The 25,036-nt window shown below is 39.8% G+C and overlaps 1 protein-coding gene across 2 annotated transcripts; it reads left to right on the top strand.

Moving 5' to 3' along the window:
• The first annotated feature begins 3,220 nt into the window (after positions 1-3,220).
• LOC117667065 (membrane-spanning 4-domains subfamily A member 8-like) lies at positions 3,221-24,781 on the top strand. 2 transcript variants are annotated; one of them, XM_087881488.1, is made up of 7 exons: positions 3,221-3,343; positions 4,955-5,203; positions 8,027-8,155; positions 8,340-8,396; positions 9,676-9,786; positions 11,680-11,814; positions 24,214-24,781. In XM_087881488.1, the coding sequence occupies exons 2-7, from the start codon at positions 4,988-4,990 to the stop codon at positions 24,325-24,327; spliced, it is 762 nt and encodes a 253-aa protein (XP_087737614.1). In that variant the 5' UTR covers positions 3,221-3,343; positions 4,955-4,987; the 3' UTR covers positions 24,328-24,781. The 2 variants fall into 2 exon arrangements, with proteins under 2 accessions (XP_087737614.1, XP_087737615.1); XM_087881489.1 differs by lacking the exon at positions 3,221-3,343 and adding an exon at positions 3,779-3,819.
• Positions 24,782-25,036: the final 255 nt, after the last annotated feature.

Here is a 25,036-nt window from a genome sequence, read left to right as displayed (position 1 = left end):
ACATATTATTAAAAATGTCAAAAAAAAAAAAAAGCAAAACAAAGAATGTTCTTCCTGGCCAACTCAGAAAGCTCAGGCTAGGGAAACACGGTATTTTATATTTTTATGACTAACTATTGCTTGTATCTTATATTACTTATATTAATTACATTGTTTTATTTAGTATCCTAGTAGGATTTGTTGGTTGCTTATTTAGTATTTTATGACTATAAAAACAGTAAGGGTTGGGTCCTTTACATCTTCCACCCTGAAGCTCAGCACAGGCACCCCTCAAGTCTGTGTGCTCAGCCCCTAACCGTACTCGCTGTATACACATGACTGCATATCCTCGAATCCATCCAACGTCATAATAAAGTTTGCAGAAGACACAGCGGTGCTGGGACTCTTAACTGGAGGGGACGAATCAGCATACAGGGAAGAAGTCCAGAAGTTATCCACATGGTGTTCAAGACAAAGGAGATGGTGCTGGATTTCCGGAAGCACAGAGAGGAACCTGCCTCACTGTATATCAAGGGCGGGGGGGGGCATGTGGAGAGGGTTTCCTCTTTTAAATACTTGGGAGTGCTCATTAGTGAAGACCTCACCTGGAAAAAGAACACGTCCCTGGTGGTTAGTAAGGCTCAATGTCAGGTTCCGTATCAGGATAAGAAAATAAATCGCAGACAACAGGGTGGGTGATGTTCTAAGGTTTTATCTTCCTAAATTTGGCACGCTCCGACAATCACCCAGTGCAATTACAGTGAAATATTGTCAGCTCTAACCTTATCGTGCTTTCCCTTCCCGTTTTAAACCTAGGGTGCCTCACCCCGTTACTCCTCCCCCAGAATCCACCCCAAAGACCTGTGCTGATTGGAGGGCTCCAGCTGCCTTCCTCCGGCCAGTAATTCAGTGCAATTAGTCCTGGTTCATTGGGGCCGTTCCGATCGGGATAGGTTTGGTAAGCCTCCATTAATGCTGGCTAACCTCATCCATGCAAGTGCAGTCCTATCCGCACTCAGCTGGAGGCCCTGTGAACGGCTGAAGGAAGAGGATTCCACCGTCTGTATGCAGGAGGAGGCAAGTGACGGCAAGGCAAGATATCTGGGCAGGAACGTGGGCTGCATACTCTGTCTACCTCCGTTCCCACCAGAATGACAGCCCCAACAATGTGGGCTGACACTCAACAGACTTCATTTTCTTAGAATCCTATGGAAAAATCAGGTGGAACAACAGCTGATGACTTCTTTCTATCGGTCCATGATAGAAAGTGTATAACAGTGTGGTACATTGGATTAACAGCTTCTGACAGGAAGGCACTGCAGAGTGATTAATTTGGCCCAAGAAACCATTGGTTGCCCCCTAACACCACTGGATGACTTTGCCAGGTCTCGCTGTTTCAGCAGAGTAAGGAAGATACTTAGGGATGATTCTGTCATGGATAAATGCCTTATTCTCAAATGAAAGAGACATATGATCATAGAGTACTAAGGGTTAATTTATTCTTCCTTCCTTAATGTATTCCTCTGTAACCACTCCTACCTTCTAACCCCGCCTCAGTGATATAAAAGGGGATGCATACTCCTCCTACTCGCTTCTATCTACAATCATTCAGTGAATATAAAATGCCTGCTGTAAATAAACAATACTTTGTTTGAATACTATAATTTTGAATTCTTTATTGAGTCCGATCCTCGAATTACGGCAACAGATTCACACCCTGGCCAGTGTCTCTTTTCACTTTTACCATCGGGCAGCAGACACAGAAGTATAGCTAGCCGGACAAACAGGTTTAAAAATAGCTTCTACCCATGGGCTGTCAGATTCCTAAACGTAATCACAATCACTCCATGTACATATGGGAACATATGACTAGTTTTCCCCCAATTACTTGTATAAGGATTATTCTCTATACTATTCATGTTGTCTTGTATTTTTGTTATGGATTACACCAGTAGAGGCTAAACCAATTTCATTGTATACATGATGTACAATGACAATAAAGGCTATTAGCATTATCACTGAATGTTGTATCTTATGATATATGATGAATGTATTTTATTATTATGATACAGCCTCCCTCTCATTTCCAGTCCATAGCTGAGGGCAGCTACCACTGGCTTTCTCTGATTCAATGTGGAAATCATGTTTTCCATCTTCCCTTATCACAACCCTTTTTATATGCACAATTTGCATTGCTTCCCTGATAGGATGGCTGCTGACTTCCCTCCAGGGGCACCTGGGGTTGTGAAGCTGAACAGACATGATCCCAGAAGAAGAGCAGCCCCACCAAGACTGCAGAAAAGCATAACCCAGAACTGGTGGGGAGATCAGTTTTAGTTTCTCAGTTGCTCTGTGGATTGGCTCTGTTTCTGTCTGACTGACAGGCAGGTCGCTCTAGGAAGGGAATTCTTTACTGCTTTCTCTACCACTCTTGAGGTTGTGCTAGTGATAGGTCAAGCCCTCTCTAAAATGACCTTTCTGTCAGCCTGGGTAGGGGGAAAAGGCCTAATAGGCAGGTCACCCTGTGAGGCGTTCCTTGTGACCAGGTTTCTGCTCAGTGGTCTTTTTGTTAGAGTCAGAAAAAGTAGTAGAGCCAGACCTCTGTAGACACAGCACTCCATGAAGGGATCTGCTTGTTGGGCCATTAGTTTTTGCAATGGATGGACAGGCAAGTTATTCCAAGATCACTAAAGTTGAAAGATAGTTAAATCAGTCACTCCAGCCCACTTTCAAAACTCTCCTCCTCCTCCTCCTCCTCCTCCTCCTCCTCCCTCCTTGCACCCAGGTTAGAGGGAACAATTGGGAGTATATTCCTCTGCAATACACCGTTAGGATTATGCACAGGGAGCAAATCCTATCACCCCCATAGACGTTCGAAAAACAGGCCAATAAAAAACAGCAATAGGAGGATCAGGACTCTAGAGGGCGCTCCCGTGTAACATACATAGTGAAGAACTCGCCGATGAAGGTGAATTCTGTTATAAATTATCTAATAAAGAGAAAATTCTCTCTATACTGGGGAGGAGTCAACCAAAAAGCAAAGTTCAGTGCAAAATTACTGCAAAAGGAAACATAATAGATTGACCCAATATAACTGCCAATAGGCGGAGGGGACTTCTTTAGCATCTGTTTCTGGACAAAACGGTTTGGTCCAGATGTTTCAGCGGCTTCTCAGGTCCTTGGAAGTTTTTCCAGGGAGAGTTTCGCAAGGAGCGCAATCGGAGGCTGGGATGGACTTCCTCCGGTCTCCCCTTCACGCCGCTGCGGCTTTGCCAGTTCAAGAGCTAAAAAAAAGCAACTCGAAAGCTACAGAAAGCGCCGGTGGTGGGAAAAGAGAGAAAAAAAGAATCCTCCGCTGGACGAGGTCTACTTAAAGAGCTGGGGGTGGGGCGGGGGAGATGGGGAGGCTGTGATTGCAATGCCCGTCCCCCCTTTTTTTATTTCTGGAGATTCCTGCAAAGATTGTGGAAGCCTCCGAGGGGTTGAAAATGAGCCCCTCCAAGCGCGGGACTTGTGTACTTTGGGAGAAAGAGGGAAGCGAAAGAGATGCGGAGGGATGAGGTTGATTTCAGTGATTCGTTTTAGTCTGGGAATAACAGGACTTTATAAACTTGGACAGTTTCCCTCTCATCTCTGAACAACCAGAAAGTTTCTGGCCCCAAACTGTTATTTGTTGCAACAATTAAAGGGTCAAGAAAGATTTTTTTTTAGGCGTCCTTGGTTAAGCTATGAGTAAATCCCCCCTTTTAGTAGGTGGGGGAGCCCCGCCCTCCACTTGTTCCCGTTAAATTGCGTTCGTTTCCCCTGAGGTTTAGGTGTATCTCGTCTTGAGCGGTTCTCGTGAGTAGTTTCTGATTACTTGTTTTAAAAAATGGAATGAATATGTGGCCCATCCCGTGCCTGCCGGTTCTCCCCTGCAGCCATCCACCCGCGGTCTTCTCAGCCACGCAGCCACCGCAGGTCTTCTAGACGGGAGGATCTCAGGGGAGAATTAGCGGACAGGGAAGAGTTTGCAATCAGTTTTGCGATGATAGAAGTGCCCAATAGGCGCAAAGGCGCTGTGTAAAATTACAAGAATTCAACATTTCAAGTTCACCGTTCAAAGGAGGGTGGATGGGTCGATTTTCGCTTAACTTTGACTTCCAATTAATACAGTTTAAAAAGGAAATCGCGTCCTGTACAAATTCATTCATTCGGGCTATTGGGTCAGAGTTTTAAAAATCCGGAGCGTTATTAGATGTCGGTGGCAGTTGGGATTTTACTGAATCATTTTACTTTTTTCTGGGGTTGTCCGGAGTTTTGTTAGTAAGCCCAGGCTAATTGTCCAATTGTGTTCTGATAAGAGACCTCCACACATCAGTGAAATAAAGGTGGGATACAGATCCTGCTCTTGTGTCCTTCACAGTAACTTGTTCTGTCCCAATTGGTATGACCTTTCTGGAAGATCACGATCAACATGCTCATCCATGCTTGATGCTTTTAGATCCATCTACCAGTAACAGGACAGGAGGGCAAGTAGAATAAAACCTTGCCCAAATGGAAATGCCATTTAACTGGGGGATCCGAGCTGGTGCTAAGATTAGAAAGAGACCTTTTGCATTCAAAAATGTTTTGTTCTCTGTATTCTGATTGATTTTTTCTCAACTGATGTCCATGGAGATTCACAGTCATCCAGGTCATGGTTGTCCCAAAGGTGATTTTCAAAAGGCATCTGGACTTTCTTGGTTTTTTCCTTGAAAACATTTCACTTCTCAACAAAGAAGCTTCTTTGGTTCTGACTGAATGGTGGGGAAAAGAAGGATTTCTATCCCTGAGAAAGGTGTATGTTTTGTACTACCCTGTTCCCTGAACCCTTCTGGAAATCTTTGCAGTTTTACTGCAGGCAAATGTTATCTCATAAAGTGAGATTAAGAAGGACCAGAATTTGCCTCCTTGATGTTAAGCTATTAACTTTTCCTTACTTGTTTGTTTGCAGGTAATTTAACTGTGGCAACACTTCTAAGCAAGAATGGCCAGTGAAACCACACTTTTCCTCCCCTCTAATGGAGCAAACATGATCCAAACGGCTGCTGGATTGCCCAGTGTTGCTCTTCAGGCATCTGGAGCAACTCCATATCCTCAGTATGTAGCTCAGCAACTTAGAATTTCCACCAGTGCTCCTCAACAAGTCCCACAAAAGGGTCCTTTGGAGACATTCCTCAATGCTGAATCCAAAGTGCTTGGGGTACGCATGCATTGCTATGTGCCTGTTTGAATCCATTAAGGTTTTAGAGCTATGGACACTTGAGAGCCCCATGTTGAAGTTCTGGAACTTGGCTTGGCTGTTGTCTGGTTCTGGAATATACTCTGGTTCTGGAATATAAACCTCTGTTCTTCCTGGTAGTTCCATTTGTGTTGCTGCAAAACATTCTGACTCTATATTCATTCTTTTGCTTTGGATTTTAACTGAGAAAATGGAGCTCAGCCATGGTTTCAGCCAGATCTCTTTTTCTCCCTTTCCTCTGAGAAGTGTAGTTTTTGGGCATTTCTCCAGAAGAACCTGATCATGGATTGGCTCCAGCCAAAACCAGTTGAAGTCACTTTGTGCTTATGACCGTGATTAACTTCTTGCTCAGTGGTGGGTTGCTACCGGTTCGGACGAGGTCGTGTGAACCGTTGGCGAAAATTTGGCCAAGGTCGCAGAATTGGTAACGGTGGCCAGCTGGCCATGCCCCCAAACCATTCCCCCAGTCTCTGGTCACTTGCCCCGGCTGCTATGCTCATTGCCGCCATGTTCTTCACGCTCGTGCATCCCATTAGCTTGCAAGTCCAATGGGATGCACATGCGCGAAGAACATGGCGGCAACAGCAGCAGCTTTTTCTGCCAGTATGTTTTGGCGGCCTGCAGAGAAAGCAAGTGGCAAAGAAGCCTTTTCCCAGGCTTTTTTGCCAGCCGCTTTCCAGCAGTTGCGGCTGGCTGGGGGCTGCCAAAAACTACAGTCAGCTTGCCTTCCGGACTGTGGACCAGGCGTGGAAGATAAGCACCCTAAACAAGGAGGCGGAGGTGGGGGAGGAAAGCGGGCAAGTGGGCCTGGCCATGGGGATTTCCGGGACACCTCTCCGCTGGCCCCGCGCCACTGATGCCTGCAGCAGCAAAAACTGCGCAGGAAAAGTCCCCGGGAGTTCCAAGACTCCCTGCTGCTGCCGCCACCGATGCTTTCAGGCAGCGGTAAAAGCTGCGCAGGAAAAGTTTTGGGGCACTGAAGCTCCCGTTTCGACCCCTGCCCTGCCTCCACCTGCCATGGCCTGAAGCTCCTGTTTTGGGTGCCGCCGCCGCCACTGCAGCCAGGCATTTTCTCTTGGGCCTCCCAGTCTCAGTCTCCTAGACTTTGAAGGAGGGAGGGAGGGAAAGAGAGAGTGAAAGAAAGAGAGAGAGAGAGAGAGAGACAAATAAAATGAAAGAAAGATAAAAAAAGAAAGAGGAAGGGAGAGACAAGAAGGAAAAAGAAAGAAAGAATGAAAGGAAAGGAGAAAGAGAGAAAAGAAAGAATGAACGAAAAAGAGACAGAAAAAACAAAGAAAGAGAAAGAAGGAAAAAGGAAGGGCGAGAGAGCAAAAATAAAGAAAAAAGAAAAAGAGAAAAAGAAAGAGGAAGGGAGAGAAGAAAGAGAGAAAGAAGGAAAGAAGAGGAAGGGAGGGGGAGAAAGAGAGAGAGAGAAAGAAAGAAAGGAAGAAGAGGAAGGAAGGAACACAAACCCTGGCACTAGACGTGGTTTCAGAAGACTCTTTGAAACAGGACAGCAATCTAGGGCTGGAAGGGATCTTAGAGGCCATCTAGTCCAACCCCCTGCTCCAGCAGGAAACTTTACTGGATTATTTTGGTGCCTCTAACAGAGAGGAAAATTGTCAGAAAGGAGAAGGAGTTTACTAGGACAAGGCTGCCATGCAGAGAAAGGCAGAAATAGTCCTTGATTTATGAACAGAATTGAGCCTAAAATTTTGATTGCTAAGCAAGAGCGTTGTTAAGTGAGTTTCACCACATTTTACTCAATCCATGATCTCTCCTGGCTCTAACAGTGATGTGCAAGTTAGGGAAGAACATCTGAAGGTGTGTGTAATGTTCTAAATGTGTAGAAGTTATAGTTAAAAGTGTGGCAGAAAGTGGAATCTGGGTATGTTTTTCCAAATGTAGTAAGTGAGGTTGAATATGTATAGTTTTAGAAGAGATGTGTGTGTGTGTGTGTGTATGTGTACATACACATACAGTATATATAGTAAATAATGTATCTTTTTGTGTGCCTATACACTATACTATGTAATATGTATGTACACATATGGCATATGTACATAAGATTAAATAGTATATTTTGGATGTTCAGTAGTAGTAAATGAAGAGACAGGGAAATTGTATCTCTTTGAGGCGAGGAGAGGCCAGGCACCCTAACCGTAACCCTTGACATGAGTGACGTCAAGCTGGCCACGCCTACCCAGTCACATGACCACCCAGTTACGCCCACCCAGTCACATGACCACCAAGCCATACCCAGACACGTGACCATCAAGCCACGCCCAGTCACATGATGACCAAGCCATGCCCACACAGTCAGATGACTACCAAGCCACACCCACCAAATAAGCCATGCCCACAGAACCGGTAGTAAAAAAAATATAGAACCCACCCCTGTTCCTGCTGCAGAGAAGTCTGTAGTGAGAGGTGTCATTTTTCTCTTAAAGGCTTATCTTGATATTCTTACAGACCTTCTTCCTGACAAAATCCACTGAGTTTGACCACTGAGGGTCAAACTAGATCATAATCTGGAGGAAATGTCTGCTACATAGTGACAGTGGTGTCTCAAACTGCCCCTTCTCCCCATTTGGATTTTTCACCATAGGAAACCAGGCCTTGGGTCAATACCTGCAATGGAAATTTAGAAACTCCCAACTCCTTTGAAGGACCTTTCAAAGATGGATAGAAAGTGATGCCTTTCCTGGGGTGCTAACAAATTAAAATGTTTTTCTCAGATTCAGCAAATGAAGTTGTCTCATTTTGTGTGTTTTCCTTCCGCAGGCTGTCCAAATATTGATTGGGCTGATCCACATTGGCTTTGGCGCTGTCTCGCTTTCTTCACTCTTTTCTTCAGACTTTTTTTCCCCCCTTTCTTCAGTTGGAGGTTATCCCTTTTGGGGAGGGATATTTGTAAGTATGTGCAAATTTTTGTTGAGTCATGCACCATTGTAATAATGGCTAATGGATTCTTATAAAAGTCTTGTTTGCATTGGAGTCTATCTGGCTTCTCATGGGCGCCAGATTTTTCTGACATTTTCCCCCTTTTATTTCCAGTGAACTACAATCATTTGTTTTTCTTTTTCGTTTTCCATAGTTTATTTCTTCTGGATCACTTTGTGTAGCAGCTGCAAACAATTCGAATCGTGGTTTGGTGAGAAACCTGTGTAGCATTTGAATTTATTTTATGCTGTTTCATTGTAAGCCCTCAGGACCTTTTACTGTGTCAATTCTCTTCAGATACTGTTCAGTTTTAAATCAACATTTAGGAAAGAAAAGCAAACTCAAAAGTGCCCCCCCCAATCTTCCTTCTTTGATCAACTTTTGCTTCCAAGTCCTGCTTCCATTGAAAGTTCTAGGTCAACAGTAGAGAATGTTCAACCATCCAGAATTTGAGCCTCCCCTGGTCTCAATTTTGCGACCCAGATGGTTGGATACAATATGCTGATTCTGTAAACCACTTAGAGAGGGCTGTAAAGCACTGTGAAGCGGTATATATAGTCCTGAGCAGAGGTGTCTTCTTGCATGCTCTAGTCTTGAACCAGACCTCCAACATTATTCCTCCTCCTCCTCCTCCTCAATAGAGGGTCCAGTTTCAGAAGTATTGCTACATGAAAGCAACATTAGAAAGAAGCCCAGCATGTTAGGAGTAAAAGTGTGGAACTAGAGTGAGAATCATTGTGGGAATCAAAGGGAAGAGAGAGCTGATGGTAGCCCTCCTGCAAAGAGCTTGTATTCTTCTCCTCTGTTTCTCTTTGATTTAAAGAGTATTCATAGCAACATAGACATGTTTTTGTCTTTTAAAGGAACAAAGTATAGATTCAAAAGAAGAAAAACGGCCATCTTGATAGAAAAATACTACATTCCTGAAAGGGGAGAACTGAAAGAGCAATTTTAAATTTTTCAGTATTCTTACTACTGGCTCCAAGGGTTCTCCAGTCCCATCTCTCTGGTAGACTCTCTGTAATGTTTTATAGCTAAAAGAACATTTAACATTAACAATGAATGCTTAGAGTATGTCATGTCTTACAATAAATAGTGTGGGATTTCTTTAAGCAAAGTGTTAAGGGATGAAAAAGTTGTACCATTTTTCCTGTCAGTTTTAACTACCTGGTCTTCAATGGAGACTGTCATCCAGAAAGAAAAAGAAGGAATTTGACAGTTTTAGAAAACCCTTCGTATGGAGTTGTGGGCTTTGCATTTCCACTGTGGGAAAATGTGTTGCTGCTGCTGTTTGATTCCTATGATCTCCGTGGATGTTGTCTGGTTCCACCACTGACAGGTTATGTGTCATTAACACCCACAGAGAATTTCTTTGCCACTGTTTTTACCATAGTTGGGGCCAATTTTTTTAATGCTTTGCATAAATCTATGCTGCAACACAGTGACACTGTAACTGTATTTTCTCTCTTTCTGGTGTATTGCTGTTTCAGGTGAAATCTAGTGTAGGACTGAACATCACAAGTGCTGTAATGGCATTAATTGGTATCATCCTGTACCTATGCGAGCTGATCATCAATCCTGCTTTTATTACATATCACCAGGTATATGACACTGAAAATGTACTTGTAAGTAAAACAATCTGGTCTTAAATTTTGGCTTCATGTGCAGAATCCGGAAGGAGATTATATACGCAGCCAGGATATCTCAGACCCTTTGACTTTTGTTTGAAAATTTTCCTTGAATAAGTCTCAGTCTCTAAGAGATGTGTTGTATTTCATTTGAATTTTTAAAATATACATATATTTGTTAAATAAGGGCAAACAACCTTCTGGTCATCAAGGTACAAAGTGCTTAGGACTTTGTAGATTTCTTCTTTCTTCTCCAGTTTCTTTCTTTTTGGTGGGGAGGGGGACATTAAAAAGAAAAGTAAATATGTTTTAGACATACCTTTTGACTTTGTCACTGTACAGTGTAAACATTTGGTTGTTTTACAGTAGGGCTTGGGTGCTCACACAACACAAAGGAATGCTTGAGAATACTATATAGCATAGAATACAGCTGCACATGTTGAAATCAATACCAGGTTTTCCTGCCACCCCCACCTCCTCATCCCTTCTTTGCATTTTCCACCCAGTTTTAGAAAACTGAAATTTAGGTAAGTTCTGAAGTGTGGACAGTTTAGAACCATACTGATACCTGGGATCAATGGCTTGAATTTTTAGCATTTTTTGTAAAGTGCTGTCCTTTGCTTTCTTGTAAGTATTAAATCATAAAAGTATCACATCCAGGGCTTTTCTCCTTTCTAGCCTGACAGATGATTGGAAAGAAGTTGGGTAAATAAAATAGATCAAGCTGCATCCTTATTGAGGAGGGGAAACAATATATCTTAGACTGGCTGAATCTAAATCACATTGCTGCCCTTAACTATACCCTGTTGATGCCAATTTTCCCATGAGGTTAACTTTACCTTATCCCCAGCCCATGAGTAAGATTTACACCTAATGTAAGTCATTAGCTGTACTGGTATAAAACTAGTCTTTTCCTCTCCCCTTATTCTGAGCCCATCCAACAACAGCCTCAAGGTATGTAAAATCTTTTTCCCTTCCCCTGTTATCTTGGAGAAAATGTCAGGTGATCAACAGTGGATATCTTAGGAAAGTGGGGAGGCCTGTCAATTTTCCTCTTTGGACTAGCCAGCCTTTGTCTTAACCATTTCTTTCTCCTTCTCCCTTAGCACTTTGTTTCTTGAGGTTTCCTATTCATCTCCTCTCTCCTCCATCATCCCGAAGGTGGTTTTTCAAGAGGCAACTGGACTTTCTTGTTTTCCCGTAAAGACTTTTCATTTCTCATCCAAGAAGCTTCTTCAGCTCTGACTAGACTCAACAACTCAGCAAAACATAAAAGATGTTAATAATGTTCCTTGATGCAGTTTTCTCATATCACAGAGGCTGTACAGGCAGTCTATAACTGAATGAACAACTATTCATTTAGTGACCATTCAAAGTTTCAGTGGCACTCAAAGCTATGACCACTCCTCGCATGCATGGCCACTGCAGTGTCCCCACGGTCACCTGATTAAAATTGGGGGGTGGGGGGTGTTGGCTACTAGCAATTTATTTAGGACAGTTGCAACATCCCCTTTGCGACTTTCCCAGCCAGCTTCTGATCAGCAAAGACAGTAGGGGTGGGGAAGTTGGATTCAGTTAACAATCATATGAGTCTCTTAACTGCAGCGATTTGCTTAACAACAGTGGCAGAAAAGGTAAAATTACCCACGACTCACTTAACAATCACTTTGGTTAGCAGTGGAAATTCTGGTCCCAATCGTGGTTTTAAGTTGAGGTTTACCTATCAGTGTCTCTGTTTTTCCCAATACAATTGTTCTTCCCAGTGTTTCCTTTTAATGGTGTAGCACATTAAATAAAATAAAATAAAATATATACCATTACATTAATTTCTCAGCAGATTACAACTATCTTTCCACATGTCTACAGGATGTTAGACCGAGTATACCGAATAGCAGTTTTGGCCTTTCCTGTGTGTTGCTCTTGTTCAGCCTTCTGGAATTCTGCATCGCTGTTCCACTGGCTCATTTTGGCTGCCAGGCAGCTTGCTGTAGGGATGACCAGGTAAATATTTGATACTCCGATAATAGCTTTAGCATTCTCATTGTTAAAGAATGTAAAAAAGATTGTCCACTTTTCTTCTTTATATATGCACTCCACCTAACCTGACCATTTGCTGGTTTCTTTGCTATTACCCTGAAGAATAAGTGAGATTGGCTACTCAGGATCCCCAGTAAGAGTTATAACCAGTGGTGGGTTGCTCCCGGTTCACACCGGTTCGAAAGAACCGGTAGTAAAAAAATTTAATAGTTCGGAGAACTGGTAATAAGCTTGGCTGGTCATGCCCCTGAACCGGTTCCCAGCCCGGTCGCTAGTCGCTTACCCCGCCCACTCCCAATCTATTGCTGCCTCCTGAGTCCCAGCTGATGGCTAGAGGGAAAAAAACTGTTTAAACTCTTGCCGCGGGGCTTCAAAGGGCCGTCCTACAGCTGATCAGTGTTAAAAGAAAACAAATGAGTAGACTGATGCTTGCAAAAATAAATGGGTAGACCCAGTGGTGGGATTCTACTTCGGTAAAACCGGTTGTTAAGTAGTTAAGTAGTTAAGCCAGTGGTTGCCAAAGTGGGCGGTACCGCCCCCTGGGGGACGGTGGGATGCCTTAGGGGGGGCGGTAAGAGGCAAGGGGGGCGGCAGGGGGGCGCTAGAGGCAAAAGGGGGTGACAGGGGGACTAAGTGACAAGGAGGGTGGCCCCCCCTTTGGTCTGTGCCTCGCAGCAATTACCTCCTTGCAAGCATACAGCAAGAAAAAACAGCCCCTTTCAGCTTCAGCATAGGTTAATTAGCACAAGTTGATTAGATCGGCCTCCCGACTCTCAGCTGATTTGCTCTCAGCTGTTTTGCTAGCTGCAAAGAGTGCTGGAGCAGATTTTTTTTCCCGTAGCTATGCTGAAAAAACAAAACTGAAAGTAAAGCCGGCTCTTTGCTGCAATGTGACAAAATGAGTCAGGGAGAGATTTCTTTTTCTTTTTCCTCACCAAAAAAGGTAGATGCAAACAATGGGAAATTTAGGACAAAAGAGGAGAATTCAAGATTTTAAAACACAAAAGAAAAAAAAGCTCTATTTAACTAGGGAATTGTAATAATTGAGATACTATTAATTGTATACTGTGTTGAAAGCAGAAATGGTTAAGTTGTGGTTTGGAGGAATATATGGGGGAAATTATTTGGTTTATTATTATTGGTAAATATAATTAATTGATTTGTAAGAAATTGAATTGCATGGAAATAATTGGAATATTCATGTTCATATTGATTAATATACAAGAAAGATAGTTATATAACTAATTGATTTATATTAAAATGTTGAATTTGTATTAAACAACTGTAATATTACATAATTAACCAATGTGAGGATGGATATAAAAATAGATGACAATGAGAAGGGGTATAATATAGAATAGAAGGGAAAAATTGAATTTTGATTAAGATTAGAGATGAGGATGAAGGGTAATATTGTTTTTTAAAAAAATAGATGAGGAATAAATATGGCAAAAAGGAAATATAGAAATTGTAAATTTAATTGAAATGACTAAACACTGTTTAAATTTGTGAACCGGCCAAATACTCTGTTCAAAGAAAATACATTGTATGTTTGTATGTGTGTTTCTAATTATTGCTATTTATTCATATTTGTTCTCTTTTATTCTTTAAAATTTAACAATTCATTCTTTATCTTAATATCTTTATATTTGTTTGGGGTTGGCTTTCTTCCCTTTCATCTTTTTTATTGTACAGCAATCTTTCTCCTCAAACCTAGCACCTCTCTCTTTTCTTTCCTTCTTACTTTCTATCCCCCCTTCTTCTCCTCCCTACTTCCTCTTCCTTTCTCCTTCTCCTCCTCTCTTCCTCCCTCTCTTACTCTCACTCCTACTCTAATTTCCCTTCCCTTCCTTCCTCCCTTCTCTTCCTTCCTTCCCTCTCTCTCCTTCCTTCTTCCATCGATTTTCTCCTTCCTTCATCCCTCTCTATTGCTGTATCCTTTTGTGCATATGGACTACTCAGAGGGCTGAAAAAGTTATTTTTGACTGGTCCTCGCACTTTTGACCAGTCCTCGAACTTATGACTTTCCTCACATTTTATGTTTTTGCCCTATCTTGTCACCATGGTGAAGAGAAGCAGTTGTGAAATGAGTGACACGGTTGTTAAGAATGCTACAATGGGCATAAATGATGACCAGTCATAAGTGTGAAGACCGGTCAAAAGTGTGAGGACCTGTCAGAAATCACTTTTTTTCAGCCCTCTGGGTAGTCCTTTTGTGCATATGGACTACTCAGAGGGCTGAAAAAGTTATTTTTGACTGGTCCTCGCACTTTTGACCAGTCCTCGAATTTACAATTGTCCTCACATTTTACGTTTTTTGCCCTTGTCACCATGGTGAAGAGAAGTAGTTGTGAAATGAGTGACATGGTTGTTAAGAATGCTGCAAGGGCATAAATGTGAGGATGGTCATAAGTGTGAGGACCAGTCAAAAATGTGAGGACCTGTCAGAAATTACTTTTTTCAGCCCTCTGAGTAGTCCCTATACACATAGCCATGGCCACCCAGTCACATGACCAACTAACCATGCCCACCCAGTCACATGACTGCCAAGCCACACCCACAGAACTGGTAGTAAAAAATTTTAGAACCACCCCTGATTATAACTTACTTTAAGTAAGAACCAGTAAAACGAATGGAAAAATCCCTATCTGTAGATCAGCATTTCTCAGTCTTGGCAAGTTTAAGATAGGCGAACTTCATGCTGCCTGGGGAATTCTGGGAATTGAAGTCCATGCACCTTAAAGTTGCCAAAGTTGAGAAACATGGGCCTACATGAGAGTTTAGGGTTTTCCATTCCTGGTTTATTTAGTGTTTGGTACAATTAAATAAATCTGTTGTGGTTTCCTTAACAATAGTGATTAAAGTGATATGAACCATTACTGGACTTTTTGTGAGAAACTGAAATTAAAAGTTGATCTGGGGCTTTGATGATTAGATATGGGATTATGGAAATAATGTAGACAAATGTTAATCTTAGAGTTTGATATATTTTTTACTTATATCTGTACCAAAGAAAGTTGGAAGTCATTCTTTTTTGGTTTTCCTTCTTTTCCTTTTCCTTTCTTACACTTTCACTCATTTTCTTACCTGAGCCTTTTCTTTTTTCAAATCTCTTTTTTATTTGTTTATCCCTTAGCTTTGTGTTTTTTTGAAGTATGAAGGATCAAAGTCTTAGCCATTATAATTCTACATTCCTTATTTACAGAAATCATATCAAAATTTAGAATGAAATCCACTGGGAGCCATCTCATATAAGGCAGGCTCTGAGTCCCTCTAACCAAAAAGTGTTTATCGATAGAAGATATTATTTATACTCAGGGCTGAACTCTGAGCTTGATGGTTTTCTTGCAGATGTTTCATTAACAAATTAGGTAACATTATCAGTACTAGAAGGGAGTGGAGTTTGCTCTTATTTTCATATACTAGTGGCTTACCTCATCAGGGTTGATCAGTTGCTTCACAAAAAGTGTTTTGATTGGTGCCAGATCTCTACAGCCTCAGGCAGAGAAGGGCTATTCTGTGTCCCTCCCTCAAATGTTTTTTAAAATACAGAGTTTCCCAGCATTCCTTTAGGAACCTCCAACATGCAAACTGTGATTACTCATCCTAAAATGAATCCTCTTAACCCGGAGCTTCAAAATTTGCTGTTTGCTGGGAAGGTGTGTAGCTAAAAGTCAGTCTACATTTAGTGTGCATCTGACTTTGGGGATATTTCTTCATACCCAAACATAAGTGTATTTTTGGTGCAGTTCACACCCCTTGCTCACTGGATCTGGATGTCACAAAGCAAAGCCCACATTTTGTAATTAACCTCTGTGCCCTGTTTTGGCTGGCTGAGTGCTGTCATGTACCCTGACCATGCCCACACTGGCCACACCACGCCCCCAGCCATGCCCCTGGCCCTCCGAGGTCAAACACAACCCTGATGCGGCCCTCAATGAAATTGAGTTTGACACCCCTGTTCTACAGTAACGACAATTGGCTTCCTTTTGTACCAATAACAAAGCTACTCTCAACCTTTCAGAAATGCTTTAGATTAATTGGAGAGGCAGAAAATGGGACAGAACAAAGACTGAAGGGGGTAAATATGATTGGATCTAACAAAAGAGAAGAACTCTAAAAATACTGTAAGCAGCTAAACCATCATACAGAGATACCTGTCTTGGAGCCCTCGGTGGTCTCTAGCTTGGTTGTTTTCGTGGTGATGTTTCATTACTCAAAGTAAGTAACATCATCAGTGCTGGTTTATTATTTGGGTAGTAAAACATTTGCAAAAGACACGCAAGCTCAGAGACCATCATTTTAACCCTGAGCTACAAATATTGTCCTTTATCGGTACCTGTATCAATTCACAGCACTATCAGTTGGAGCCATTTCAGAAATCAAAAAATAACTTCCCATGTAGGGAAATGCATCTTCTTCAGTTAATAATCTGATAGGTTTTGTGAATAAATCACAAGAATATTGTTTGTTTGTTTGTTTATTTGTTTGTTTATTTGCTTATTTGCAAAGTTGGATCTTATGAGTAACCAAACAGCAACATAAAATATAAGCAATATAAAACTGCAATAAAAACTAATGCACAAAATAAAGTCAGTCCTCAAAGGTCCTCAGGAGAAGCCAGTTGACTTCTCTTACCACTCACCACTTTCCAGAGGATCATCTCAGTTGGTACCATCTTTATTTCAGAAGGGCATCTATTCCATACCGGGAACACTGACTGGGGTGGAGGCTGGGAGGAGCTTCCTGTCTCACCTCTTGGTAGGTGGGAGATCCTGAGCAGACATGTTCTCTGAATGTGGGCATAAAGCTGGCAGATTCGATCAGGAAAAGTCACTTAAAAGCCCTAAACCATTTGCATGTTAATTTATAGTTTTAAAGAATTCTCTATCAGGCCTTCCGGTTTTTGCTAGCTCCGGTGAAGACGGTGCCTTTTTAAGGACCGCCAGCCCCGCCGTTTGTAGAGCCGCTTCGATCATGAGAAGCGGCTTGAAAACTCCAGAATCTTCAGGATTTGAAGGAGAGAGCAAGCAAGGCACAGGTTGAGCCCCTGTGAGTCCCCAGAAGTTTGCTATTGGGGGGGAAACAGGCGCGGCTCCCTTTCAACTTGCGAAGACTCCGAGCGGCGTGGGACGACTCTGCTTCCTGCAGAGCAAACCGGCAGCAACAAACACGAAAATTGAATGAAACTAACTTTACCAACTAAAAGAAAACCTGAATCCTTAAACCAAGGAACTGCAAGTATTCTTTCTCTTTGTGATTTCCCGATTTTACTAAAAATAACACGAGCGGAAGCGGCTTGAAAAGATGGCGCCGCTCCAGCGTTAACAAGTTAACAAGCTGAAAGGGAGAGTGATTTCCTAAAGCTATTCCAACAAGTTACATTGTTGTGCAAAACCAACAAGACCAATCTACAAAGCAGAATAAAAACCGACCAGATGATACACATTTTGTAGAAAGGGAACCAGGATGGAAACCAAACCCACAAAAAGAAAAGAAAAAAAGAAATAGGTGGCATAAAAATAGAAATTTCTAAATCAGGCAACAGTGAAGCCAGTGATTTTAAAATATGAACGATTATGTGTAAACACAGAAGAGGCGACGTATTGGTTAATATCATCCTGAGGTTTGTGGCAGATCTCTGCATGGCCGTAATCTGGGGACGTGAAACGAGCCTTAAACTGATGGATTTGAATTATCCATTTTGGAATTTCTTTTTGTGTTGATAAACATATTATATTATCTTGAATCACAAGGCAAGAGAATTATGCTGGGGCATGCAGAAGATCGGGTTGTTACCCACTACGATGATGGGAATTAATAATCCTGATGAAACCCACAATTATTACTATATGGAATATAATTATAATGTCACTCGGGTGGTTGTTTTTACTTTTATACATATAAGAAGATATTTACTACTGATGGGGGCAGATATGATTGAAGATCCTGAATAAACTGTTGCACCAGTAAGCTATGTTACCCGATTATGGATGTTGGTTCTACCAATCCAGTGGAAAGACCTCAAAGAAGATACTATATGGATTATAAATTTAAAGTCATTGTCTTTTCTTTTTTTTTATTTAGATATAATGGAAAATATAGACATATATTTTTAAGTAGTGTGGGCAGTGAATCAAAGATGTTAAGAAATGTTGTGTATGGCAATTTTGCATGATAGTGGGTGAATAAGCTAGTTAGTAGATTGATTAGTCTAAGAAAAGGGATTTTTAAGTGTTATATTTAGGGGAGTGGAGGAAATGGATAGAGTGGAATAAATGTTAAACTAGATTTTATGGGGAAGGCCGCTTTGAAATGTTATAGTAATATATATAGAAGATTAAATGTTAAAGTAGGACTTATCGTATAGTTTTAAAGTGGAGAAGTTATTCTATAATGTCATAGTATAATGTCTTTTTTTTTCCCTTTCTTTTCTCTTTTCTGATATGTATGGATAAAGGGGGATGTTATAATATTAATAATATTTTTAGTAAGTAAAGGTCAATATCTAGAGGAGGGAGTAAGTAATCTGTTATGAATTAGGTTTTTTTTTGTTATGAAGAAGTCACAGGGGGGGATGGGTGGGGAGGGGGGGTTAGGGAGGGGGAGGGAGAGGGGAAAAAAAGGGGGAAAAATTTGTATTTGAAAACTTTTTCAATAAAAAAAAAAACAAGCTGAAAGGGAGAGTGATTTCCTAAAGCTATTCCAACAAGTTACATTGTTGTGCTGTTTGTAGCAAGCACAGGAGAAGAGGGGGGGGGGGGGAATCCCTTTTTAAACAAGTTGATCTTACAGTCTAATTCTACTTCTAATTTGCTTAAAAACTGGGGGATTTTTTTAGAGGACTTTGTGGTGTTGGAAAAGGAAAAAGGATTTCTCCTTTTAGAAAATCTAACCTACGTGGCAAAATGGCTTCTAAAAAACAGGAAAGCAAGTTAGCAGGGGGGGGATCCCCCACACATAAGCCTGAAGAGTAGTTTGACTTTGAAAATTTAAAAAAATTTATTACTCAGGCTTTGGATGACAATTTCCAACAATCTCAACAGGAAATGGATGATAAATTTCAAAAATCTCAACAGAAAATCAATGATAAATTTCAAAAATCTCAACAAGAAATTAAGCAGGAAATTAGTGAAGTGAAAAACTTGGTGAAAGAGAATTATGATAAGGTGACTGATAAATTATCAAATGTGGTTTCTGGCCTGTCAGAAATTATTATTAAAGTGGACTCTAAATTGGAAGATTTTAAATCAGAAGTTAATGTCAAAATAAAGGATACTGATTTTAAAATTGCTAATGTGGATAATAAAATGCAGAGAGTTGAAGACGAGATTACGATGATGCAATTCCGATCCATGGAATTTGCTATAAGAATTAGAGGTATCAGGGAGAGTGACCGGCAAGATTTGAGACAGGTTTGTGCTGATGCCTTGGCTGTGCTGTTAAAAATTAATTCTGATGAGATTTTTTACAAAATAGACAAAATTTACAGAGTGAATTCGTGGGTGGCCAGACAAAGACAATTACCAAGAGATGTGGTGATATATTTTACAGACAGAAGAATGAGAAATGATATTTTGCAAAAATCTTTTCTTTCCTCTGTGCAAGTGGAGGGAACTCAAGTTGGAATTTATAAAGAATTACCCCCAAAGATGCTGAAAGATAGAAAAGACTTTGGTTTTTTAGTAAAGGAATTAAATAAATTAGAGATACCATTTCGGTGGGATGCCCCAATGGCTATAATTTTGAAGTATCATGGGGAAAGATATCGACTGAATACTGTTGAAAAGGCGGAACATTTTTACCATACTGTTTTTAAGGAGAGATCACCATCTCCACGTTCATCTACTGTATTGGAGATAAAGGAGAGTGATAAGGAGAAGCAACCCCAGCAAGAGTTGGAAGTGCAGCTTAAGCAGGCCGAATTAGATCCAATAGAAGTGCAGGGTGCTACAGGAGGTTTTCTGGAGGAGCCCCTGTTAGAATCCTCTCCAATTTTGACTACAAGAGATGTGGCTTTGGTTCTGGCTCGTATGGCTGAAGCTAAAGACCAGCGAATAACTCATGCGGTTTCAAAACAACTCAAAGAAAAACAATTGCAAGAAAGAGCTAAGGCACAACAATATAAAAAAGGAGCTAAGAGTACTACAGAACACAGTGAAGCCATGGGGAGAGCAAAGTCGGTGGCCTCGGAAGACATCCGGCAATTCTGCTTGTCGCTTCAAAAAAGTATGCATGATGGTTAAGTTTTTGTCATGGAATGTGAATGGACTGAACTCACCACAGAAAAGAAAGAAAATATTTACATATCTGCAACAATTTAATAATGATATAATTTGTCTACAAGAAACTCATATTAGAACGCAAGATCAAAAATACTTGATAAACTCCAAATTAGGATCACACTTTATAGCTTCAAATTTGGAAAAAAAGAATGGTGTGGTTATTTATACAAACAAAAGATTATCAGCTAAAATTATAGAAGTGAATGAAGGTGGTAGGTTTGTAGCAATTGAACTGCATACTGTACATGGTCAAATTCTTGTGATTGGAATTTATGTTCCTAACCAACAACAGGATCACTTTTATAAAATTTTGCATACTAAAATATTGCAGTGGGATTATAGATCTATTTTGATCATGGGAGACTGGAATGGAATAATTGACTCTAAACTAGATAAAATAAGTCTGGCGAAGTCTAGGATTAGACTACCACAAACTTTTTTTGACATGAAAGAAGATCTGGAATTAAAAGATGTTTGGAAAATACACAATTCAAAAGACTTGGATTATACTTTTTTTTCTGATAGACACAGATCCTTTTCAAGGATTGATTTTATTTTATTATCAAATGATTTACTTGTTAAAACAAAAAGAACTAAAATCTTTCCAAGAACTTTATCTGACCACAGCTCAGTATGGATAGAAATTGAGATTGGGAAAATTGAGAGAAGATCATGGAGATTAAATGAAAATTTATTTAGATATGAAAAAAATATAATAGAACTTAAGAAGCAGATGAAAGAATTTTTTGAAATTAATATGAACAAGGGTACCCCTATTGAAATTGTCTGGGATGCAAGTAAAGCGTATATGAGAGGGGTACTCATTCATATGAATTCTAAACATAAACTGAATAGACAAAAGAAAAGATTAGAAATTGAAGCAGAGAAAAAAGAACAGTTACTTATCAAAAATCCAGCAGATGAAAGAATACGTGGAGCTATAAAAACTTTTGAAAGATCAATTCCAAATGTTTATGGCGGATCAAGTTGCAACAAACTTACAATACGCAAAGCATAATACATCCAACAAGCCGGGCAGATGGCTGGCTTATACATTAAGGAAGAAACAGAGTATGCGGACTATCGACTGTATTGATACTGGAGGGAAAGAAATTCATCAACAAAAATTAATTAAAGAAGCTTTTGTAGATTATTATATTAAATTATATGCTAAAGATGACATACAGAATGGACTTATAGAAAAATATTTAGAAAACAAAAGAGTTACAAAAGTTACTAATCAACAAAAGGAAAGAATGAATCATCCTATAACAGTGGAGGAAATAATTGCAGCAATTAAACAACTGAAAACTGCCAAAGCTCCGGGAACAGATGGATTGACTGCAGTGTATTATAAAACTTTGCAAGCAGAAATGGTGGAACAACTTAGAGACTTATTTTGTAATATACAACAAGGGGGTAAAATACCCCCATCATGGAAAACAGCTTATATTTCTTTGATACCAAAAGAGCAAGCAGGTCCTAAAAAACCGGAGAATTATAGACCAATATCTCTTCTGAATAATGATTATAAAATTTATGCAAAAGTACTAGCCAACAGGTTGATGCCAGTAATTCAAAAGGTGATTCATGATGATCAAGCGAGATTTATAGAGGGTAGATATAAGAAGGACAATGTAAGGCAAGTTATAGATTTATTGGAATATCTTGAGAAGAATAAACAGATCCCTGCAGTGCTGGTTTTTTTGGATGCGGAGAAGGCCTTTGACAGAGTGGATTGGAATTTTCTATTAAAGACTTTGAAAAAGATGGACTTTGGGGATCAATTTATACAAGCGGTATCAGCAATCTACCAAGAGCAAAAGGCACAGATTATTATTAATGGAAATTTAACAACAGATTTTAATATTGAGAAAGGAACAAGACAAGGTTGTCCGTTATCCCCTTTGTTATTTATTTTAACACTAGAAGTCTTGTTGAATACAATACGGGATTCGAACAGTTTGAAAGGTATAGTGATAAGGCAAGAGGATTACAGACTAAGGGCATTTGCAGATGACCTGGTTGTTACCCTTTCACAGCCGATGGAATCAATAATCCAGATGAAAGACATTATAAAAGATTATGGTACAGTATCAGGATTTAGACTGAACCAGAAAAAAACTAAGATGATAGTTAAAAATATGACACAAGATCGAAAATATGAACTTGAAAGGATGGCAGGTTTTGAGATTGTACCAAAGGTTAAATATTTAGGAATTCAGGTGGCAGAGTCAAATATGAAATTATTTCAAAACAATTATGAGGTGTTATGGCGAGATGTACGAAAAGATATGGAGACTTGGAAAAAGCTGCAGCTCTCGTTACTTGGAAGAATAGCAGCAGTTAAGATGAACATTTTGCCAAGATTTCTTTTTTTTGTTTCAAATGATTCCGGTGCTTAAAAGTGATAAACAACTGAAAGAATGGCAAAGTGGAGTGAATAAGTTTGTTTGGAATGAGAAAAAACCGAGAGTGAAACTAAAAATTATGCAAGATGCTCCAGAGAGGGGAGGCCTTAAACTTCCAAACCTACAGATATATTATGAAGCAGCAGCTTTGACTCAAGCAAGCGATTGGTTTGGAAGGAAAAAGACTGGAATACTGAATATAGAAAGTTTTGATCTTGAATTTGGATGGCATGCTTACTTATTTTATGACAACAAAGTGGATAAAGTATTTAAAAGCCATATACTTAGAGACTCTTTGATGAGAGTTTGGAAGAAGCACCGATTCAAATGGGATTATAAAATACCGCTATGGTTGGATCTTGGTCATATTATGTGGAATACAAATATAATGTCACTCGGGGGTTTTTTATATAAAGAAGTTCTTTTTACAGATGCGGGCAGATGGCAACTAAAGACATTAGAGACACTGTTGGATGAAGGGATTAACTTAACCTGGTTACAATATAATCAACTTCAACAGAGATGGAAAGAGGACCAAAAAACTGGTATTATGTTGCATGAGGAAGAATTGGTTAGACATATAAAAGAGAAAGGTCCAATGCATATTAAAAGGCTATACAATGTTTTGTTAGAAAGGGATTCAGAAACTGAATTGGTTAAAGATTGTATGATTAAATGGGCACAGAATTTTGCAGAACCAGTAATGTTGGAAACATGGGAGAAAATATGGGTTCAGAATGTTAAATTTACGCAATCGCAGAATTTGAGGGAAAACTTTTATAAAATGTTTTACAGATGGCATTTAGATCCCAAGAAATTATCCTGTATGTATCCTAATGTTCAGCCAAAATGTTGGAGATGTGATAGTCTAGATGCTACATATTATCATGTTTAGTGGAATTGCAAGAAAGTCAAGGCTTTTTGGATAAAAATATGGTGGGTTATGCAGAATGTTTTGAAGAAAAAAATTCAATTTTCTCCACAATTGTTTTTATTGGGTATAGTAAAGGGTTTTACATTGGATGAAACTAAGTTGATATTGTACATGATAACAGCAGCGAGATTACTGATAGGTAAATATTGGAAAAATGAAGCCTTACCCACTATTGAAGAATGGACTTTCAAGATGGCCAGTTTTGCGGAGATGGCGAAGATTTCAGCATATTTAAAAGATCGCTCACAAGAGACTTATGAATGGGAATGGAAAAAATGGATAGATTATGTGCAAAAAAAATACCAAGTTAGGAAGTATCAAATTGTTTTTCATTGAAAGTTATATAGAAATAGAAATGTATGAATTGTGAAGAGAGAAAAAATTATAGGGGGTTTGAGGGGTTCAAGTTTTTTATAAAAAAAGAGGGATTTCGATGGGATTATATTCTGTGGAAGTCAGAGGGGGTGGGTCAGCGGGGGTTTGGGGGGGTTAGGGTGGGGAGGAGGGGTGGGTTGGGGGGGGAAAGTGGGGTGAAAATGTAATTGTAAAACTTTTGCAATTAAAAAAAAAAGAATTCTCTATCAGGACTTTGAGCTATCAAGGATTTCAGCCTGTTGGTGAGACTGCCAGCATCACAGTTAAAAACTAACAACTGGAGAATCTAGTCCTCCTACCTAGAGTAACAGATGCGTCCCTGAGTATTTTTTGTATTGACTATTCTTTTCTGTTACAGCCAACGGTGCTTTATGTGCCTTACCAAGTCATCGGAGGTGGAGAAGTCACAGCTGAACCAAATCCTTCTCCTCCACCACCGACTTACGATAACGTGGTTACCAAATCTCAGTAAAACAAGAAGGAAATATGAGAATTGTTGGCAAAAGAGATTTCAGGAGAAGCAATGAATTTCATATTACTTTACTTTGTGCTCCAGCTTGCTTGTTTTGCAATGAATTTTATATTACTTTACTATGTGCTCCAGCTTGCTTGTTTCTTCTTCAGTTATAGCCTTTAAACACCACATTAAATGGGGGCAAGTTTTGAAAGTTCTTCTATTTTACTGGATACCTAGTTATAATGCTTCCAAAGAAGCAAGAATTTGTGCTGGAAATCATCAGTGTATTTATGAAGAAGTACTATATATTCTGTATAGTGGATGATGGAAGCTGTTTATTTTGTTTATACTCTAGATGATGTTTGTTTTTTGTGACAAATATGGAATTAAGTAGGAGATGTGATGCAGATAAAAAACCAGCTACTAAAATTAAAACACAAATTATTAATAAAACATGTCATTGACACAATACAGATAGTTCTTGACTTATGACTGCAATTTGGACAAGAACGTCCATTGCTAGGTGAGACAGCGTAAGTGAATTGTGACCATTTTTGCCACTGTTACTATGTGAATTATTCTGGTTGTTAAGTGAATCACATGGTGCTTCAGTGAATCTGATTTCCCACACTGACTTTAAATTCCGGCTGGGAAGGTCACAAATAGCAATTATTATTATTTTTTTTATTGAAAAAGTTTTCAAATACAAATTTTTCCCCCTTTT

The sequence above is a fragment of the Pantherophis guttatus genome, chromosome 1, assembly GCF_059756535.1.
Source record: "Pantherophis guttatus breed Tessera chromosome 1, ASM5975653v1, whole genome shotgun sequence".
Taxonomy (NCBI): Eukaryota; Metazoa; Chordata; class Lepidosauria; order Squamata; family Colubridae; genus Pantherophis; species Pantherophis guttatus.
Note: the sequence above shows the minus strand (reverse complement) of the source record. Positions and strands in the feature narration are given on the sequence as shown.